This window comes from Pezoporus flaviventris, unplaced genomic scaffold (assembly GCF_033815535.1).
Source record: "Pezoporus flaviventris isolate CSIRO_AGI_PZ_B2104156 unplaced genomic scaffold, CSIRO_AGI_Pfla_v1 ptg000213l, whole genome shotgun sequence".
NCBI classification, from domain to species: Eukaryota; Metazoa; Chordata; class Aves; order Psittaciformes; family Psittacidae; genus Pezoporus; species Pezoporus flaviventris.
In genome coordinates, this window is record NW_026892761.1 from 1468844 (window position 1) to 1490457 (window position 21614).

At 54.3% G+C, this 21614-nt stretch overlaps 1 protein-coding gene across 2 annotated transcripts; it reads right to left on the minus strand.

Annotated features, from left to right (window-relative positions):
* Positions 1 to 5310: 5310 nt before the first annotated feature.
* On the minus strand, positions 5311 to 21575 carry STMN3 (stathmin 3). Of its 2 annotated transcripts, XM_061442126.1 has the most exons (6): positions 21558 to 21575; positions 21240 to 21405; positions 12259 to 12354; positions 11666 to 11841; positions 10780 to 10971; positions 5311 to 10298 (listed from the first exon to the last, which is right to left on the minus strand). In XM_061442126.1, the coding sequence occupies exons 2-6, from the start codon at positions 21256 to 21258 to the stop codon at positions 10239 to 10241; spliced, it is 543 nt and encodes a 180-aa protein (XP_061298110.1). In that variant the 5' UTR covers positions 21259 to 21405; positions 21558 to 21575; the 3' UTR covers positions 5311 to 10238. The 2 variants fall into 2 exon arrangements, with proteins under 2 accessions (XP_061298110.1, XP_061298109.1); XM_061442125.1 differs by lacking the exon at positions 21558 to 21575 and having other exon boundaries at positions 21240 to 21509.
* Between the last annotated feature and the right edge of the window lie 39 nt (positions 21576 to 21614).

Genomic DNA, 21614 nt, shown 5'->3' on the forward strand with positions numbered 1-21614 from the left:
GGCCACAGGGTTTATCCCAACCAAGCTAAAGGCGAAGCAGGCAACAAGAGCTTCGGTGTTTGCAGGAGCAAGGAACAAGCTGGACTGAGGGCAAGGGGAGAGAAACCAAAGGCTTTGCTACAAACCAGCATCTGAAGCACTGCAGGACCGGGCAGGCTGCAGGGCACAAGCTGCTCCCAGTCCCCTCGCTCCTCGTACTGGGGTAAAAGCCTACACTGGGTGCTGCAGATGTGATGCACGGCATAGTTCAAGCACTGTGATTTTCCTTCCTGCTCCATCCCTACACCCATCTTTCCTTTTGGGATAAAACCCTTCCTGCAGCCATAACATCACCCGCAACGGCCTCTATCCTGGTGTCTGGTTTCAGGATGCTCTGGACATCCCACCCGCACCATGGGAAAGCTTCAGCTGCCCAAGCACTCGCATGCCTCCAGGCAGGAACCAGCATGGGGGGGCCTGAAACCAGGCTGAGAACACCGGCAATGATGGGGCACAGGGCAGGGAGCACCCCGCTCCCCCAGGGCTCTGCACCCCTCCTGGTGCACATCGAGTGGTGCTGAGCGAGGCTCAGCGCCTGCAGGAGACCTTTGGGGGGGGGGGGGGAGAGAGGAGGGATTTTGGGGTGCACTTTCAGTGGAGGAGGGCACACGGGGGGGAGCCATGGCCGCATGGGGGTCGCAGGAAGGGGATGGATGGGGAGAAGGGATGAAGCTGCGTGCAGAAGGGGGTGCATGCGGGGGGGGGGGGGAGCACAGGGGTGCGTGGGGAGGGAGCTACGTGGGGAGGGGGCTCCATCGGGGTGCACAGGGTGGTTGGGGGGCAGGAATGAGGGTGCACAGAAGACACAAGAGAGTGCACGGGGGTGCGGGGGTTATGGGATGCACAGGGGGGAAATGAAACCACATGGGGGGGGGGATGTACAAACCGGGGGTGCACCGGGAGGGGGGGAATGCACAAACCGGGGGTGCATCGGGGTGGGGGGGGATGCACAAACCGGGGGTGCACCGGGAGGGGGGGGAATGCACAAACCGGGGATGCACCAGGGTGGGGGGGGATGCACAAACAGGGGGTGCACTGGGGTGGGGGGGATGCACAAACCGGGGGTGCACTGGGGGGGGGGGGGGGATAACCTCGGGGCTCCCCGCCCGGTGCCGTTAGGGCCGGACACGATGTGGTCCCGTCCCGTCCCGTGTTCCCCCCCCACCCCCACCCCGCGGCGGGTCGGCGCGCGCGCTCCCGGTCGTAAGGGGGATGGGGGGGGGGGGGGAAGAACAGGGGTGCGGGAGGGGGGGGTGCGCGTGGGCGCGTTCACGCTGGCAGCGCCGAGAGCGCGGGAGGGAGGAGGAGGAGGAGGAGGAGGAGGAGGAGGAGGGGGGGGGGGGGGCGGCCGGGCGCTGCCGCCGTCGCCGTCTCCTGCCGCTGCCGTAACGTCCTGACGCTCCGCAGGGACCCGGCGAACGGACGGCGCGTACGGAGGCCCCGCGGCGGGCGGCGCCAAGGCCCAGCGCTTACCTTGAGGCCGGCGTCCCGCGGGCCCCGCTGCCGGCCCGGGCAGGGCAGGGCCGGTGGGTGCGGAGCGGAGCGGAGGGCGGCGGGGTTGGGGTGTGAGGGGGGAAGGGGGGGTGGGGGGGGGAAGGGAAACGGGGCTCCGCCGCGCGCGACTCTCGGCCCCCCCCCACCACCGTGCGCATGCGCACGGCCCTGCCCGGCTCCCGGGACTTATTTGGCGGGGGCGCCGCGGCCCGCGCTGGCTGTGAAATAGGTACCGGGCCGGCGATGTGCGCATGCGCATGGACGGGGCGACGGTGATCGCTGCCGGGGGGGGGGGAATGCCCCTCTGTGGGGGATCCCCTGCGTGTCCGTGTCGTGTATGTGTGTGTGTGTCCCCCCCCGCCCCGTGCGAATGCCCGGGTCCGTGCGGTGCGGGGCTGCTGCGGCCCGGACGTGCCCCGGGGTCCCGGTGGGGGGGGGGGGTGGGTGCAGCACCCAGCACCCAGCGCAGCGCGGAGCTGGGTGGGGGTCGCGTTGAATGGACCTTAAAGCGCACCCAGCTCCGTCCCCTGCCACGGGCAGGGACACCTTCCACTAGAGCAGGGTGCTCCGAGCCCACGGGTGCACGTGTGTGGATGGGGGGGTGCGTGTGTGTGTGTGTGGTTTTGGGGTGCAGAGCTGTGCTCGTGCGTGGCTTTGGGACAAGGACCAGCTTTGGGTCCTGCCTGTGCTGATGGGCGCAGTGTGTTTTGGGGTGTCCCAGGGGGTTGTGGTCGGTGGTGGGCACCCGGCATGGAGCAGCCAGGCTGGGGCCTGCCAGGACCCATCGAGGTGAGCTTCCATCCCTGAAGGGAGGGGTTCAGGCATCCGGATTCACTCTGTTTGCATCACTGCTTTGGCCGGACTGAAAAGGTGTAATAAAACCTGAAGGATGCTCTCTGGGCACTCTTTTGATGTCCTTATCAGCAATAAAAGGAGATAAAAGCGTGTTTTGCACTTCGGGGGACACCTCCCTCCTACCTGAACTCTGAGTCGGGTGTCACATTCAAAGGCCTTTAAGGCACTGAGCAGTGCGGTTGTACCTAAAGGAGGGGGGCTGCACATCGGTACCCAGGGGCCGTGATGTCTCTGGGCCCTGTACACCACCCCAGTGCTGCCGTTGGACCCCGCATCAGGGATTTTCCTGCTGGCTGCAGAGCTCAGGAGCCATCCCCGAGTTGCTGCACCCAAGACGTGCTGCATTTCAGCACTAAATACCATGCTGTGTATAGTGCATACATACACTGCTCTGTATAGGTATGAGAGTATATATACTCTGCTCCCTGGGTCCCCCCCGGCTGCCTGGAGCTCTCATGGGGTTTGGTGTCATTTCTGCCCTGCGAGCTGTGCCCACGGGGTCCAGGCTTTGGGAGCCTGCAGTGATTTGTTGGACACACACACACACACACACACTCTTCTCACTCGCTCTTGCCACGTCTCCCTTCTGCTGCAAGTGGGTGGTTCTGAGACAGGAAGAGCCAGACCAGAGCCCCGAAGAGTTGTGAATCCCTCTTTGAGACGCTCCCCATGTGGTTTAGATCCAGCAGCTTTTCACACCTCCTTGTCAAGTGGCTTTCTCGGCCTCGCGTTCAGGTGCGTCTCTGACCTGCGCAGTGGCATTTTTCATAGCAATCTCTAACGAAGCTGATTGATTTGTAGGGGTTTATTTAACGCTTATTTGTCCCAAGCCTCTTATCTTTTCCCATCCTCCCCATGCAATCCAACCATCTGCCAGCTCTGTTTCCCTCCTATTCCTTCTCGCTTTCCAGTTTACCCAAGCTAATACCAGTGATACCTCCCAAGGAGCTGTCTTTCTTTCCCTCCTCCAAGAGAACCAGTGGTAACCAGCGATGTCAATTCACCCACTGGAAATGGCGATGCTCTTTGCCATGGAAGCCAACACCGTGGTCGTCATCTCCCTGTGGACCTCCACAGGCAGCTCCATCCTTGTGACCTACATAGGGCCAGATGGGGCAGGCAAAAGCTCCCTCTCCCACTGTAACCAGAGCCTGATGGCAGAGGGGTTATAAAGAGGGTAAGAAGGCAGTGAACCCACAGCGATGCTGCCCTGCTCCGGTTTCCATCAGCCTGTGGCCTCTTGCAGAGCAAACCCTTGCTTTTGCTACCAGGCACCAGCAGCAGGAGCCTCCTCCCCAGCACCCACAGCAGGAGGAATTCACCTCCTGGCACCTTATGTGCTCACAGCTCCTTTACCAGCCGACGGACTTGCTCGCAGCCCTAGTGCCAGGCGGGTGGCTGAGGGAGAGCAGCCTCAGCACAGTGAAACCTTTAGGAAATTACTCTGCAAAAACCTCTGCTGGTTTTGGCCTGCCCAGATGTGCTTTTGCATTTACCTTCCCCTCGCTCAGACATGGGACAATGATGCACTGTAGGGATCTGATGCATTGTAGGGATCTGATGTGTTGTAAGGATCTGATGCATTGTAGGGATCTGATGCTTTGTAGGGATCTGCTGTGTTGTAGGGATCTGCTGTGTTGTAGGGATCTGCTGTGTTGTAGGGATCTGATGCGTTGTAGGGATCTGATGCTTTGTAGGGATCTGCTGTGTTGTAGGGATCTGCTGTGTTGTAGGGATCTGATGCGTTGTAGGGATCTGATGCGTTGTAGGGATCTGATGTGTTGTAAGGATCTGATGCTTTGTAGGGATCTGATGCTTTGTAGGGATCTGATGCGTTGTAGGGATCTGATGCGTTTTAGGGATCTGATGCGTTGTAGGGATCTGATGCATTGTAGGAATCTGATGCGTTGTAGGGATCTGATATGTTGTAAGGAACTGATGCATTGTAGGGATCTGATGCATTGTAGGGATCTGATGCTTTGTAGGGATCTGATGCTTTGTAGGGATCGTTCCAAGAGTTCCTGAGATATTTTGCTCCCTTGGCCCAGTTTTGATGCTTGAAGAAGCCTTTCGGTGGGCGCTGCAGTCTGCTCCAAGGCTTCAGCATCGAGTCTAAACCTTCTCAGTGCTGCCTGTGGGAGCTGGGCCCCGCAGGGTTGCACATGTGGGCAGAGGCTGAGGGTGGTGGGAGCATCACTGCAACACCCGTCCCCCTCTTCCCGACAGATCCCATTCCTCTGCCTTTTTATCCTTCAGCTCACAAGGGGAGGAAGGGTCTGACCTGGATTAACTGCTTAGAGGGTGACCACGCTTGGTGTCTCTAATACACCTTGAATTTCATGGCACCAAGGATTGTGATTGTTCCCTAAGCCAAACGCAGAGGCTTTGCTTTACCCAGTCCGGTTTTAAGAGCCCAGGTCAGTGTCTGTAGGAAACCTCAGAGGAAAAGCGAGCGATGCTGCGTTTGCACTTAGGGTTTTATCTCTAAAATCAGGAAGGGCACGCTGCAGAAATAGAATTCCTGTTTGGGCTGGAATTTGTGTCTTGGGAAAAGCTCCTGAAGCAAAAGCTTCTTTTAAACCCGAAGCGCACGCTTTCCAGGTCTGGATTTACTGTGCCTGCAATTGCCTTACAGCTTTTCAGTCGTCCTCTGGAAAGGCTTTGCATTCCCTCCCCTTTCCATAAGGGATGTCAGCACCCTCCTTTAAGCAGCTGGTGCTGTTTTTCCTCTGAAAGCAGTGATAAAGTGTGTGTCTCTGTGCCTTTATGCTGGGTGCGAAGAACTCATTTAGCAGAGAGGTGCTCGGAGTCCGTTTTGTCCAACCTTTAGGTCAGTTTTCCATTTAATGCAGTTTATTGGTATTCTCACAATACAAAGAGAAGCCTCGGAGCTAAACCAAGCGATGGAGAGAGATGGACGCAGGTTTCATACCAACTTTATTTCCTTTTGTCTTTGTTTCATGATCACTTCTTCTGCACAACAACAACCTCAGGTTGACAATGAAATGCGCGTGGTTGACCCAAGGGAACCGGACAAGGCTCTGTGAGGGATGGAAAGCCCTTCCCACGACCCCGCGCCAGCTCCCACCCTGCCAAGGTGTGAATCCTGCCCGGGGTGCTGAGCCCTGGGGTTACAGCTCAGCCTCCCAAACCTCTGCCTGTGGCCATGGGTCTGTTGGTTCCTCCCCAGGGTGGCCAGTTGTGAACCAGGGCTCCGTCCTTTGGGACTTCCCATTCTCAGAGCCGTTTGGATGCGGTGGCTCTCCTGTGTTCCAGCATCAGCATCCCCTTGTCATGGGATGGGGAAACTGAGGCCTGGGGGTGCCGGGATGCCACAGTGGGTCCCGCTGCTTCCCTGGGGACCCTGGAGCACCCAACCACTGGCCAGTGCCCCTCTTCTGCTTTACTTAAAGACAACTGACTACAAAGGTGGAGCTTATTGGTCTTGCTTTGTCCTCTCATCCCTAGCATGGATAATAAGAAATCTCTAGCACCGTAAACAGCCATTCCCTGACTCATTTCAAGTGGTGTGAAGGGGGTATGTGCACATCTCCTTTCCACCTCTGCCCCTGTGTGCGCAGCCATGGGGAGGGAGGGAATACCAGGAGCCCCAGGAGACAGACAGGCTCTGCAGAGCCAAGGCCGGAGTCACGCCGGGCTAAGCAAAAGCAAGCAAGCTGAAGGCTACAGTGGAAAGGGAGCAGCGATACCAACCGACCCCCAGGGTAGGATGCATGCAGTGAGGTGCTGCCATCCCTGGGAGGTCAGCTCAAAGGTCTGGGTTACAGCGAGGGGTTGTAATGACTCGGAAAGAAGACAAGGAATAGGCTCAGTCTAGAAGCAGCATCCTTGAAAGGCCCCATTTACAGAGAGAGCTGAGCTCTTTGCTCAACTGGGAGCTCATTCAGCTTCAGCTTCTCTGCCCTAATGGGGGGCCCTTCTCCAGGAGTGCTCTTTGGAAGGTATACGCATGCATGGAATAAACTGCCACCATCTCTTTGCTCCCTCACCTTCGTGGTCCAGGCAGGGATGCAGCCGCCCGCCTTGAGGATGCTCTCCCTAGCGGGCACAACGTCTCGTGTCCATGTGCTGCTGCAGAAAGGGGGCTGCCAAGTTACAAAGCTCGATTATAAACATCTATGGGAATCAAGGAAGAACTTCAAGCCTTATCATAAGGAAGGTGGTCCTGGGAATGGGGGGGTTCATGCCATGTCCGTGACCCTGGTACATGGGAACGGGCTGGGAATGAGGGAGGCTGGGGCAGTAAGGATGTTAATGAGGATACTTGATTAGTCTCAACCGAGGTGTGAAGTATGCTGCTGCACACAACCATTAACAACCCTGGGATATGGAAAGGCATGGAACAACTGTCATCCCTGCCCATGCCACGTGCTGCCAGTCGGGCACAGAGCCACAGCCACGGGCACTGGTGCAGCCCAAGCAATCCCTGATAGTGTCCAGTGGCACTGGACAAACGCCGAGCTCCCTAAATCCCTGTCACATGCACCGGCACCGGGCAAACATCGCTCTGCCTCTCCTATGGATGAGGTGGTTTCCTTGGCACAGCGCATCTCGGCAGCGGGTACCCCATGTTACCGGTGCAAATCCCTCCCTGCAGGAACACGTTTTCCAGCCACATCCGCTGGCCCTCACAGCACCGACCCAACGGAGGGGAGAAAACTGAGTTTCCCAGTGCTCACACCGTGTGCCAGGCCACTCCTGTGCCTTTCCCATGGGATTACTTTTTGCCAGGCAAAGCTATTGCAAGAATCAGCTCCTGCCTGAGATCCAGGCTGGCCTCCAGGAAGCAGGGGGAAGCGCAAAGGGCTGAGGTGGGAGATCCAGGCAGGAACCGAGCCCAGAGAGTCAATGGAGGCTCAGGGGGATGGCTCTCACCAGCACAAGCCACCATCAACCACTTCTCCTCCAGCTCACACCAAACCTCATTGGCTCCTCCTGCTTCCCCTGGGCACAGCCGGGACCCCTGGCACCGGGAGCTTTGGGTTTACACTAAATCATATGTTCGAGAACTGAAGCATCACCTCTGTTCCACCGCTCAGCCCTTCCTGAGGAGCAGCCTGTCCCTGCTCCCACTGCCCTGCCTGCAGGACTCAGCTGCCTCCGGCTCCATGGTCCAGCATCCCGCCCTGCCTGCGCCATCAGCCTCATCCAGCTCCATCTGAGCCCCCAGGAGGGAGTGGGAACGGTCGTTTCTCTTGTTTTAACCCCCTGCTCATGAGTACAACATTTCTGGTAATAATAATCATCATAATCATCATAATCATAGTACTAAAAACAGTATTTACAACAAGCCTCAGGTCAGAATTACACACCAAGCAAACACTCAGCACCACAGAGAGTAGGACAGGGTTAATATCTTGCAGATACCTTCTGAGATCCCACCAGGGACACAGACACTTGACAGCTTCAACCATTTCTGACACACAAACAGTTTTGTTTAAGTTACTCTTAAATTATTAGCATTTGTTTTTCAACACTTTAAAAGTTCTTGCCACTACGCGATGAGGTGATGCTGGAGGTGATGCCGCTCTACAATGATGCTCATCTAAGACAGCTGCTACTATAAACTGATCATTAGCTACTGTTAAGAAATTCAACCCTCAGTTTCCTTCCCTTTGCCCTCCTTGCTCTAAATCCTATGACTTGCTTTTAGTCACTGACAGCACTGGGGCTTTCTAACAGTCCTGTGTCATCCCCCCCCCTCCCAGCCCAGGCGGAGGGTGTAGGAATAAGGTAGCCCTTCCCTTTAGGAGCAGAATTCCCTACCATCACACTCTGGCCATTGAAGGATCCCTCCCAAATCCAGCTGGGAATCCTGGGGAGATGAGCAAAGAGCCCCGGGCTTTGTTCTCTTTGGCTTTCCATGGGGTTTCTGTGCCTGCCTGGTGCTCACCCCAGGCTGAAATCGATCCTTTACCTAATTAAAGCACAGGGGAGACAGAAACGTCAGCTTCTGACCAGACCCAGCAATAAATTCCTTTCTCAGAGGGGCAATGGGATCGTTATTCCCTGGGCAAACCCTTCATCTGCTCTAGCTCCTCATCGCTTCCAGCAGAGCACAGCCCCGGGGAGGCCCAGGCTGCACCCCTTGTTTGCTTCCATCATTCCCCACGTATCCTGCATCCCGTGCCCAGAACGGCTCTTTGGAGGCACAGCAGAGGACACCAGTTATTAACAATTACACATCTCAGTGCCCTGGATGCCCCTTTGGTTTATTCCAGGCTCTGCGAGGGCAGCCAGGGTGGAGGGACCCAACCACTGCCCTATTCCCTTTATTCCCTTTATAAGCTAACAACCCAGTGACCTCGAGCACTGCTCAGAGTGGGAATTCTTTTACCTTGTGCCTCAGAGAGAAGCAGCTTCCACTGAATCCTCTGCAAAAGCTGCTGCAGGGCCGTGCTCCAGCAGGGCTGCCTCCCAAGCACTGTGTCCTTGCAGAAGGTGGCCATTCCCTGCTTTGCAGATGCAACATCTCCATTTAGTTTCTCCAGGCTGGGGCAGGGTGAGCAGGTCTGTGGGTCTCAGCACAGGGTCCCTTGCAGTGCATGGTGGCTGCTGGGGCCTTGGCTACCTCCATAAGCTGTGACACTGGAAGATGAGGAAGTCCATGGACAGTCACCTATTTACATCAGACATCACTGCTATGCTCACGTGTTCTCTGCTCATCCCTACCTCCATCAAGGGACAATTTTGTCTTATAAATAAGTCTGGAAAAGCTAAAGTTAGACAAGGAACCAGTGTGGGGACATCTCTCTACCCTTACTGTGGAATTGCTCCCCTGTCGCTCCACCTCATCTGAAGCCACAGGGCTGGAGGTACCGGGCAGCTGGTGTGTCCTGCCTCCTAACGGCACCGAGGAGTCCTACACCTCTTTGGAAAGAGGGAAAGAGGATGATTCTGTTCACTAAAAGGCTCTTTCACAACCACGCATCCTCTCTATTGGATTTGCTTTCCTACTGGACTGAAATCTCATGCTGTGGGAGCACTGGAGACCTGCAGACCGAGCACCCTCTCCCAGGGCTCCCATGGATTTGGGGATGCGATCGTCATCTGTGGGTCTCCCAGGCTGCCTGGCCAAGACCTCTCAGTCCCTGCCCTGTGGGGAGAGGGTGGCTCAGCCCACTGGCCCCTTCTGCTGCCAACCAGCTCTGGGCAGAGACCCTCACCTCCTTCCTCACGGGCTACCAAAGAACCATGCAGAGATGAGGACGCTGGATCACTGCCTGCCTGGGCTGGCTCCAGATGCAGCCAAGAGCTGGGGGGTTCTGCACACCACGGCTCCTGCACCATCCATTCCTCTCATTCCTCTCTCCTACCACTACTGGCAAACACGGGGCTCTTCCCTATTCCACCTCACACACACAAATTACCACTTAGTCTGAAGCTGCTATTTGGCTCAGAGCAAACACCAAGAGGAGTAAAAGCCCCAGGGTAAGAAATCCGTATCTCTGTGACACTGCTGGTTGAATTTATTAATATCTTATGAATTCTTCTTTTTACATCAGTTTAAGAAATATTGGTTTTTAAAAAAGGACAAAACCCTCCAAAGAAGCTGTTTGATTGACTGATCGATCGATTGGTTCTCTATTTCATGTGAACTAATTGCTATTCTGCTTAGAGGTCCCTATGATCTGTGAATCCTCACAAGTACCGACATTAAGGATGCAGAGATAGAGAAGCGTGTAGCTGGGGGACGAACACCAGGGGAGTGGGGGGGAAAGGATGGAGGATCGAAGGTCGCATCTAGACAAACAAAATCAAATGTGTTGGTTGGTCGATTGGTTGGTTTGTTAATCAGGAATCAGGTGCTAGATGTGTAGAAAAGCCCTTTATCCGGAGATCTCCTCCCGCTGTTCCTTGTTCCTGCGGACCTCAGCTGCGTGCAGTTCCTGCAGAGATGGGAGAGACGACACCAGGATGATACTGTCTGCTTGTGAGAGCTCTGTTTCCCTTCTCTCCCGCACACTGGCTTTGCATCAGACAAAAGAAGAGACCGGTTTCCCATCTGACACACCGTGAGGGCTGTGGGTTATGCCTGCAAGCAGCAAAGCATCACATCTGCAGGAGCCTGGAGGTGATGGGAACCGACACCGAACATGTTCACATCCCCTCTTCTGCAAAGCCCTCTCTCCATGCAGCCCATGGGCATGGGATGGCCCTGATCCTGTGCCTTTGAGTTTGTGCTTACCAGCAAGACAGCATTTTCTCCATTGACCTTGAAGGACACATCGCCCCTATTTCTGCTCCACCAGCAGTGAAACGCCTGTTCCCCTGTGCCCATCACACTGAGACAACCCCGCAGGGACCGGACCCCCAGTTCCAGCCCTTGGGAATCACCCCCAGCCCTCTCCCGGGGGGCACTGCACTCGCCTTCTCGCGGAGCCGCTCCCTCAAGGCAGCCAGATGTGCTTCACGGATCTCCCTGCTCAGCTCCATCTTGTAGTTGAGCTTCTCCTCGGCCAGGCGGCTGAAGTTGTTGTTCTCCTCCAGCGCCTTGTGCAGCACTTCCCGCTCGTGTTCCCGCTTCTCTGCCAGCTGCTTCAGCACCTGAGCCTCCTGGGTCTGCCGGGGCAAGGCACCGGGAGAGCCATAAAGCAACCCAAGAGGCTCTTCCTGCCTCTGACTCCCCAGAGGGGCTTCCTGACCGTCTCCTGTGCTCAAAACCGCTCTGCCACCCCCCTCCATCCCATAATGCTCTTGCTTGGAAGATGCTTTGGCCCCTTTTTCCTGCCATGGGGCAATGTCTGTGGAGCTCCATGCTCTGGGAGAGCACGAGATGCAAAACTGAGGTGAAATGCGGGTGGGCACAGGGTCACCTCATTTGTTGTTCAGCCTGGAGAAGAGAAGGCTCCTGAAGGGGAGACCTTAGAGCAGCTCCAGTGCCTAAAGGGGCTGCAGGAAACCTGGAGAGGGGCTTTGGACAAGGGATGTAGGGACAGGCCAAGGGGAATGGCTTGAACCTGCCAGAGGGGAGACGGAGATGAGCTCTGAGGCAAAAGTTCTGAGGACTGAGAGGCCCCATAGTGTGTGGGTTTAAGAACAGGAGGAGGCTGGTGATGGGGTCTAATTCCCTGCCTCAACCAGGCTGCAGAACCTCACTCCATGACTCCACGTCCCACCTGACAATTTACAGTGGGATATGGTGCTAAGTGTACGAACACTCTCCCCACCCATCTTAGATCAGTCCTGCTGAGGCAGTTTTGGGGCTCGGTGCAATCAGGACCCATCACGCTGCTGCTGCAGGATGTCTCATTACCTTCCTCCTCTCCTCTGCAGCCTCCAGCCTCCTCTGCAGCTCCTCCAGGGACAGGTCCTTCTTCTTGGGAGGGGAGGAGAGGATCGGGCTCTCAGGAGATAAATCTGAAGGGGACTTCAGGATCACTTCAAAGCTCTGGCCTGATGCCCTCTTATCCAGCTGCTTCACCTCCATATCTTTGTGGGGGGAGAAAAACAGGGACTCTGTGGATCTGTGACACTCAGGAGAGCATCTACCTGAGGGCACTGAGCTCTTTGCACAGGAATTAGGGGGTTCCCATGTCCTGACCTGGGTGATTTTATTCTATCCCCAAAGTTCCCCTATTAGTGATCAGCTTCATCCCCCCATGGCAATGCAATAATTAAGATTCACAGCACAATTACAGGAAGGCCCTCTTGCTGTTAACCCCTTGGACACCACCCCAGTTTGAAGCAGACAGACCCTGCAAGCTGGCAACTGGGGAAATACATGTAAGGTTAATAGAATAAACTGTGAAAGGAGACTGAACAGCAGGATCCCAGGCTGAGACACGGATTGCTCCTCCGGGATGAGCTCCCACGTTGCCTGCAGGAACATCACGCCAATGTACGTACCTCCATACTGGTAGATGGTGTTAGGATGGGGCTGGGTGTGGAAACAGGAGCAGATGAGGGAGAGCAGAGACAGCTCCTTCATTTTCTCCTTGTAGGCTGAAAAACACAAAGCAGCAATGAGAACAGAGTCTGGTGGCAGAGGCAGCTCTTTTTCAGGGAGAAGTGACGCAAGTAGACACAAGGAAACCCATTTGTAGCTACCAGACTCTATGGGGGCTTTTCCAGGCTGCCGTAGCTTGCAAAAAGGTGCCCAAGGAGCATCTGTTCTAGAGCGGATCAAATCAGCTGCAGGGATTTAGCACAGCTAAAGGTCTGAGTGCAGGATTTTCCTTCCAATGGAGCTGAAACGCTGCGGCCTGTGCAGTTACCACATCAGGACAGACCCTCCCTCCATCCCGCTTGCATGCCCATCAGTGCCTGGAAACATTGCTTAACCCCTGGCAAGTCAGGGATATTTCACAGTTCAGCAGTTCTGCCAGCAGGGAGAAGAGGCAGCAACGTGGAGAGCAAGTGGGCATTGGAGTGCAGAAATGGTTCAGGGTGCTGCTGCCGGGGGACGTGCTGGAACCAGCTCCCCGAGGTTCCTCCTTCCCTGCAGAAGCAGAGCAGTGGATTCTGTCACCACCTTGGCCCACGCAGGCAGAGCTCGCTACTGGTCTGCAATCACAGGAAACACCATTCCCACAACCTTCTGCAAAGGAGGAGGAGGGGGGATACACGATCTCTCTGGGCTGGGAGCTCATTCCTGGGGCTCAGTGATCAGCAGCACCCCCAGCTCATGGTGGGTCTGTTTCTGGGGCAAACCTCACCTTGTATGTTTGGAGCTTAGCACATTTAAGACAGCGAACCGATAGCACACACTTGACAGCCTCCAAATAGGACTTGGAAACAGAGAGTGCTCTATCAAGGCTGTCATGGTCTTTATCAAGAGCATAGCCCTCACAGCATCACTGCTATGTTGCAGGTCAGCACCTGAGGCTCGGCAATGGGGGCTGCTGCCTCTGCCTTAGGCTGAGTCTTTGGGAACACCCAGGCACATGGGGATACCCTTCACAGCTGCGTGTCCTGCTAAACCTGTCCTAAGCATCCTTGTGCTGCCCTTCCTCCTGCTGGCACCACACAGGGCACAGCATTCCCCTGCTCGACCTGAGTTTCCCACATGTCCTTGTGCTTCTGGCGTTGGTTTGCCCCTTCCTTACCCAGCTCCAGTTGTCACCTCCAGCCAGAGGGACCCTGCAGCTGGGCTGCCCAAGCCACCTGCATAGCAAGACCCTCCACAGGCCAGGGAAGGGAAATCCTCAGAACTAAGTGCTAGGAAGAGGCATTAAACAGAACGACTTTGAAAGAAGCATCATCCTCTGTACCACCCAGGAACACCTTTCAGATCATCTCCTCTGCCTTCCTGCAGCTACTAGGCTGGGTTCACACCCCTGCTTCAGACTTGTACTTGTTTTTCTTCCTAGGCACAGAACCTCATCCCAGTTAACACCTTCCCTTTGCTAAAGGCAGTCCCTGAAGCTCAGCTCTTTACTCACCACTTTTTTAGCTTGCTCCACACTGATTTTAACACAAACCAAACAGGAACATTTACATCAGCAGTGCCAGCCACAGAGCAGGACATCTGTGATGCTGTTCTTAAGGACAAAAAGTGTGCTGCATCGTGCTACACGTTGCAGTGTGCAGCAGGAAGCTAACATGTCTCACAAGGTGCTGCCAAGAGCCCTGAGGAGGGTCCCCTGCACTAAATGAGAGACATTACCATTAATATAAACCTGGGGTCCTTGATCCAGCATTATGTCTGGTCCTGGGTGAAACCAAGACGTTAAGAGATGTGTCAAACTCCCGACTCGCTCATTTAATCATCTCCTAGCACTTGGTACTGAGCACAGTGCTGTGTATTTCATTACTTGGATGCCAGTAGGTCTGCCTAACGCTGATTTCATGGTCCTAGGTGCAGATGAGTGGATGCTGCAGTGGTCCCTGCTTTTCAGGAGGGCTGCTGTAGTGCTTTCACAGCTGCCTCCAGTCCATTGGGATCTTCCCTGTCTGGCTTTCCCTTCTGCAGAGCAAACTGACCATCCCTCACTGTCAATTAGAATGACAAGGAGCAAGAAGACAAAAGGAGACCGCTCCATTGAGCTGCAGCAGTGCTTTAATGAGCGGTGCAAGTGCTGCTCATCCTCCTCCCGAGGCTGGAGCCAGCCATCAGATGCAATTAGCTGCATGTGAGCACAGGGCTGGGCAGAAGGGCTGGGAGCTGCCGGGGCCTGGACATGAGTGGGGGTAGATCCCAAAGAGCCATTGGGTTTGCATGGCAAGGTTCTGGTAGCAGGGCCAAAGGGGTGGCTTTCGTGAGAAGCTACTAGAAGCTTCCCTGCATCTGACAGACCTAATGCAGCCAGCTCCAAGACAGACCCATTGCTGACCAAGGCTGAGCCCATCAGTGGTGATGGTAGCACCTCTGGGATAACAAATGTAAGTAAAGGGAAAAGTTTCTGCACAGGACCAATTGCAGCCAGGGAGAGGATGGAGAATATGGAAGAGAAACAGCCCTGCAGATCCCAAGGTAGGGGAAAAAGGAGGAGGAGGAGATGCTCCAGGCACCAGAGCAGAGATTCCCCCACAGCCTGTGGTGCAGACCACGGGGAGACAGCCCATGGAGGTCCACAGGGGAGCAGATCCCCACCTGCAGCCCATGGAGAACCCCACACTGGAGCAGGGGGATCCCCGAAGGAGGCTGTAACCCCATGGAAGCCTGCGCTGGAGCAGGCTCCTGCCGGGACCTGTGGCTCCATGGAGAGAGAAGCCCGTGCTGGAGCAGGGAGGAGTGTGAGGGGTCCTTCCCTGAGGAGGAAGAAGCAGCAGAGACAACGTGTGATGAACGGGAATGGTGGCAACAGACAGAGACCCCGGCCGGTACCGGGAGGGTCCGCGGGCCCGGCCCGGAGCTGTCCGTTCAGCACCACCCCCGGGGGAACCCCCAGGCTGGGGTCCGGCATGAGGAAAAGGAAGGACCGACCCCAGCAGAAATCACCCCTGATCCATGTCCCCAGAAACAGATGGGCCCCTGATCCCCCCCCCCGGTCCAGGAGGTTACACCCCTGGGACACAGAAACATCCACAGTGATGCCCTTGTCCTCACATGCCTTTGATGTGACTCACTCCATGACAGGCAATAGGTGGTCTGTGTGTCCAACGCTTTGTTAAAAGGCTAAAATAAGAAAAAGCAGATCCTCTGATTCAGGAAATCAAAGTCAGAAACATAACCCCCGGCTCGCTATGTAGGAGACTGTGTCAATGAAGATCAAACCCAAGCAAGACCAGAAGGAGCATGCTCAAAAACTCTTCAGGGGTACAAGATCAGCACTGCAAACCTCAGCACTAAAACATACTTCAGAAGTGCCTGCACTCATGTTTGCCAACAGATAGAAGGTTTTGAGAACATATTTATGCCAGTGGACAAAACCCTGGAACCAAGATAAGAGATAGCTGACTGGACAGAACATGACGTGGCCAACAAATCCCTTCCAGGAAAGACCGTGTGTCTTCCAGTGCCCAAAGGTACATAAGAACAATTAGACAGGAAATGCTGAACTTCTTATGTAAGCATTTATTTGCATTTTTACTTTTGCTAATTCAGTAAAAATTCAGCTTACACGGAGCAAACACTGGGTATGTGTATGAATTAGAAAGGCTGGCTCAGTTCCTGAAGGACTTCATACCAGTGCATCACTTTGGGTCTCAGAGGTGCAACAAGAGCTTTGTCTCACTGATGGGTAGAGTACTGGGCCAGGCGGCTCACCCTGGTATGAATTACTGATGCTTCATGTTTCTGATTAGGCAAACACTGCAACAGAAGGATCAGCAGAAGGTTTGTTCACTCTGGTATGGTCTTCATCACTAAGTCATACCGCTTCACTGCTTTCGTATTAGAATTGGGGTGGAACATCACAAATACTGGAGCTGTATAAATTGAGAATTTAATAACTGTAGGAGTTACAGAAAATTAAGTACCTTCCAATAACAAAGGGGGTCGACAAGAAAGCTGGAGAGAGGCTTTGGAAAAGGGCCTGTAGGGACAGGCCAAGGGGAATGGCTTGAACCTGCCAGAGAGGAGACTGAGCTGAGCTCTGAGGCAGAAGCTCTTCCCTGTGAGGGTGCTGAGGCGCTGGCACAGGGTGCCCAGAGAAGCTGTGGCTGCCCCATCCCTGGCAGTGTTCAAGGCCAGGTTGGACACAGGGGCTTGGAGCAAGCTGCTCCAGTGGAAGGGGTCCCTGCCCGTGGCAGGGGTTGGAGCTGGAGGAGCTTTAAGATCCCTTCAACTCAAACCAGGCCGGGATTCTGGGATTCTATGATTAAGCTACAATCCTACCTAAAAAGAGGGAGGCAGATCCTCAGCATTTCTGAATACTTGTGCCCTGGAATCTGCACAGTCGTGTCCTGCTCTGCACACATTCCATTTTCCACCCCAGGCAACAATTCATCTGTAGGAAGTTTCTTCATCTGACCTTTCTCTGGGCTATACACGTTGTGTGGACAAAACTACTTTCTGCCTGTTGCAAGGGGAAGAAGGCTGATCACCGTTCCCCAGGAGAGTAGGGATGCTCCCAGCTTTCTTTCCCTCCAGTGACTCCTTCCCTGTGCTCCCTCTAGTGCTGCACAGAACACACTGCGCATCCAGATCCCTGCTGCTTCGCATGAGCTCTGTGTACAGCATTTATCCATGCCAAGCGTTTATCTCCATGTTAACCCCCCAGGGACCCTACCCAGCGGCTCCCAGAGCAGCTCCAGTACAGGAGATGCACCTCTGCATCTTCCCATTCGTGATGTGCCTGGAGAGTGGGATCAGCACCTATTAATCATGAAAGCTTTTCTTCTCTGCTTCCTCACCAGATAAAATTAAGCCACAGACTGCTTGAGCAGCCTGGCTTTTTGTTCAGTGGTAAATGACATCCAGCAAAACAGAGTGAAGCCACTGAAGCACAACACTGATACTGAGTCATTCCTAATGAACCAGAGGCACAGCAGGACTCATTTATGTGAATTCAGGCAGTTTCAATGGATGAGGCTGGATGTGCTGTGCCTGATAGCAAGGTCAAAGGAAGGTTGTTACAAGCAGATAATTTGGTTTGCAAAGATAACTTTGGAGAAGAAATAATTGCTTCCATAAAGAATAATATATCCTGAAATAATGAGAATAGTCCAATTATAAATGTTGCTAAAGCACAAACAGAAGGTGAAGCTGCAGAGACAGGGAACCAGGTCCATCAGCACAAAGACTGCAGTGCCACATACACAACCAAAGCAACCATAGGCTCGATAAGCCTTATGAGAACAGCAGACTCCAAATGTTCTCACCTAATCCTAAAAGCAATGGCCTTCACTTCAGTCTAATTCACCTCCAACTTCTTGCTCCAAAAACCACATCAGCAGAGCTCACACCACCAGAAAACACTCATGGGCTCTTTTCAGCACAGCACTTGGGCCCCTCACTGATGCCATTCACCATCTCACCGTGAGATCCGAGGCCCAGAAGTTACTGTGGGCTCATGTGGAATCTCCCATGGGAGCAGGCAGATGCGTGGCTTTACTGTGCCTTCTGTCAGGCATCTGCTAAACTATCACCCAGGAACAGTTTCCAGTCACTGGTTCCCTCCCCTCTGGGTTTCATTGGCAGCTCATGAACACATCAACCACGCTAGGCACAGCCAATGGATTAGCAAATCACTCAAGGTGGAGCTCTGGAACGTGTGGGCTGATCTCTGGAAAATAACCTGGGAATCTCCTCTTCCATGGGCTCGGGAAGAGGGAAGGGCCCAGGTTGTGCTGCAGAGACCCGGGGCTGGGAGGGGATTGTCAAGGAGGAGGGAAGCATGGCCTGGGGTGCTTGAGAAGGCAGATGAAAAAGCCAAATGGAGGCAGATGCCCCAGAGTGGTTGTGCAAACATGGGTTCGGACAGGTTGGGTTGGATGAGACAAAGAGCTACAGAGGAGCTGGGGACCAGGTAAGGCCACAGCTCATGAGACAAAGACAGGAGCCTTGTCCTGATCAGAGTACATGGTGCCATCAGGGAAGATATGATTTTTGTTTTACAAAGAACAAGTATTTCCTAAGGATTTAGATCCCTCATTTGGATACAGTGGTAATATGCTTTAGATAATAAAACATACAAAAATTGTATACTTTTATATATGTAAAGTGCCTACAATAGATTCTTTTGGCTTGTAAAACTGAAATCCCAATAAAAGCACCGTACATTTCTAAGGCCATATAGACTCCATCAACACCTGAAGAAAAAGAAAACAGTGATTTTCTTGAGAATAGAGAGATGGAGAGCTGGACAGAAAAGACCCTGAATCTTCAGAAGTGTCAGGACAGGTCAATGCCATTGGCTGCACACCAATACCATCCAGAAAAGGGATAACCCAGACCTACACAAAGTCACACAACTGTTCAGTGTAGGAAGGGAAACTCCCAGGCTCTGTCACAGCACATTCATTGCCCATTCGTGAGGCCAGAAATGACAAACCAGTGTTTCCTCCTGGCTCCACCTTCTCAGACGTGCCACTGTCAGAGAAAAGCCCTGGAGGCTGTCACCTTACTGCATCATTTCATAACCTCCTGTCTCTGCTCAACCCAGATGCCTACAAATGATGGGGAAGGTTACGCAGCCCCACAGGATCCAGCCAGACACGGCTCTGGTGGGGTACAAAGGCACAAAGCCTGGTGAGGATGCTCGGGGAGGAGGTGTGAGGGCTCTGCCCTGCAAGGGCTGCCCGGCAGCAGGGCCAGCACCGCAGCTGAGCCTGCACTGAGCATGTGCTGCCGACCCACTGCTCCTGCACCCACAGCAGCCACCAACACCCAGCCATGGCCCCTGTGGTGGTGGGGAGACAAGACAGGGGCTGCTCCCCCTTTCTTTTCATCCCAGGGATGCGTGTGTTTGAACAAACCCAATAACATCCTCCCCAGGGGGATGAGCCCCTGGGCATCAGCTGCAGACACTGCAGCTGCTCTCCCCTCGGCATGGATTCGCTTTTGCTGTGAATAAAGAAGGAAATAAGAAAGCAAGCACACAAGATTCCATCCTTAATGTAAGGATTTGCTCGCCTTTTTCTCCTGCTGTTCCATGTCTCTCTCTGAAGTGCTGTAGGTGATGGGGAGCTGCTTCCCCTCAGGGAGCTGGGCGAGGCTCAGCTCTGCTCCCCCCCCTTGGCAAACACTGCCCTATTCTCCTTTCTCCTGGCACAGCACTGGTTTCTCATGACTTCCTACCCCTTGGAACTGTTTCCCTACTTGATCTGAGCCATAAGGAGTGTGGTTTCCCTAAAACACACCTTTCTTGATGATCCTAAGTCTCCTTTGACAGCAAAACTGCATCCTGGGGAAGATGAAATATGCAGTGGGTTGGGAGGGTGAGAATGCACCAGCTGGATAACGCACATTACACCTCCATGTGTTTCACCCTCGTCCATCTCAAGTTCGATGCAACCTTGGGTTAGATGGCTGGTGAGGCTGAGCCGTTCCCTCCCACCCCACCCTGCAAACAAGGTCCAATCCTGCTCCATAGGGAAAGCAGGAGGATGGGTGGGACCTCCCGTGTGGGCACCGCTGCGCACGTTCACCAAGACCCAGATCCTCACAGAAATGTGTTCAATAACCAGAGATATTCTATCAGAGACACATGTTTTTACAGCACTGCTTTATCATCCTTCATTGCATGCAAAGCCCACGCAGGGTCAGGATCAGCTGCATCCTCACACGTCCCCCACACCCCTCCATCTCTCTGTCCTTCTCTCCCCTGTGTCTATCAGTCTTTTAAAAGGAGAAAGGGATAGAAAATGCACAGCAGGAATCACGGCAAAGGCCAGGGAAGGAAGCAAGAAGTGTTGCCTGGTCTCCTTCTGGCTGCTTCCCTACCTTGGGGGGCACAAAGCACTGCTTGCTTTTCCTTTTTGTCTGCAGCTCCTGTTCAAGCCCTCCAGCCCAGCCCTCCAGGATTTACCTTCCCCCACCCAAGCTCCTCTTTCTACACTGCAGAATTCAGAATTCCAAGAGGAAACTTTGGCATTTTCAAGAAAAGAACCCTCTAACCGCACCAAACCCACCCACCGTTCATTGTACCACTGCAGGCTTTTCTTCTCTTCACCCCCATTCCCAATTCCAGCCATTTGAACCCCTCTTTTCCAGTTAAAAGGGACAAGACAGGTCTTTAGGGACCGGCTGGACCGAAGCAGCGCAGCATCCCGAGGGCAGACTGCCACCCTGCAGCCCAGCCCCAGGCTGCTGGGCAGCCGCGCTGCCATTCCCATCACTGCTGCAGGAGGGAGGAAGGGCTTCCCTTGCAGCATTTCATTTCTCCCAACGCCATCAGAGGACCGCTCCCCTATAGCACCTTCTCAGGGAGGAATGGGAGCTGCAGAAGAAATCCGGGGATGGGAAGCCCTGGGAATACACAGAAACCCATCCAGGATTTGGGTTTGGGGGATTTTCTAGGGCATTGCTGTCAGTCTCTTGTCTGTGTCTTTCTTTTCCGTTTCCCCTTTAGGCAATACAAGCTCTTCACAAAACAAAATGCGATTTCTCATTTCTCTGCATCCAGCTACACAGCATCTAAACGGTTCTTAGGGGAAAACCAGCTGTATCACGATACAGAGATAACAATTAACCATCAGGCAGCAGCATCCTCGTGCAGCACAATGGAACGGCAGCAATATTTTACAGTGGCAAGTTTTATCACATGTGTATTCATATTAAAATAAAAAGCCCACCTGCTATCTTGCATCAGAGGGGTGTGTGTATGGGGGAGGAAGGGGAACAATGCTGCCGTACCCGCTGCCTCCTCCTCAGAGAACTCCCCTGAAACACACAGGGGAAAAAACCACCCCAAACCCACAGAATAAACGCTAAAACCCTCTCAAAACCTTGATGGTTCTAGAAGAGCATCGCTGCTGAGCACCCTAAAAGATGCCTGTCCTACCTGAGACGGTGCTGGCCATGCTGCTGCGGCGGAGCAGAGCGGGTGCTGCAGGAGCAGGAGCGCAGGGAGCTGCGGAGGTGCTGCAATGCTGCGGGGAGGGAGGATCGGCTCAGCTGGAGGGGGCTGCAGCCATCCGCGGCAGGGAGAGCCCACAGAAAGGGAAGGGCTGGGAAGAAGAAGAAGGGTCACTAGTTTGGAATATTAATGAGTGGATCGGGCCTCCTTTCCTGGGTGGCTCTGACAGCAGATCCCTCCCAGGCAAAGATGCCTGCCAGAAACCCAGACCCAGCAAGGGGGGGGGGGGGGGCAGAGACACACCCAGCCCAGCGCTGATGGAAGATGCTTTTTCCTCCTCTTCCTCCCTTTCTTCTCTGC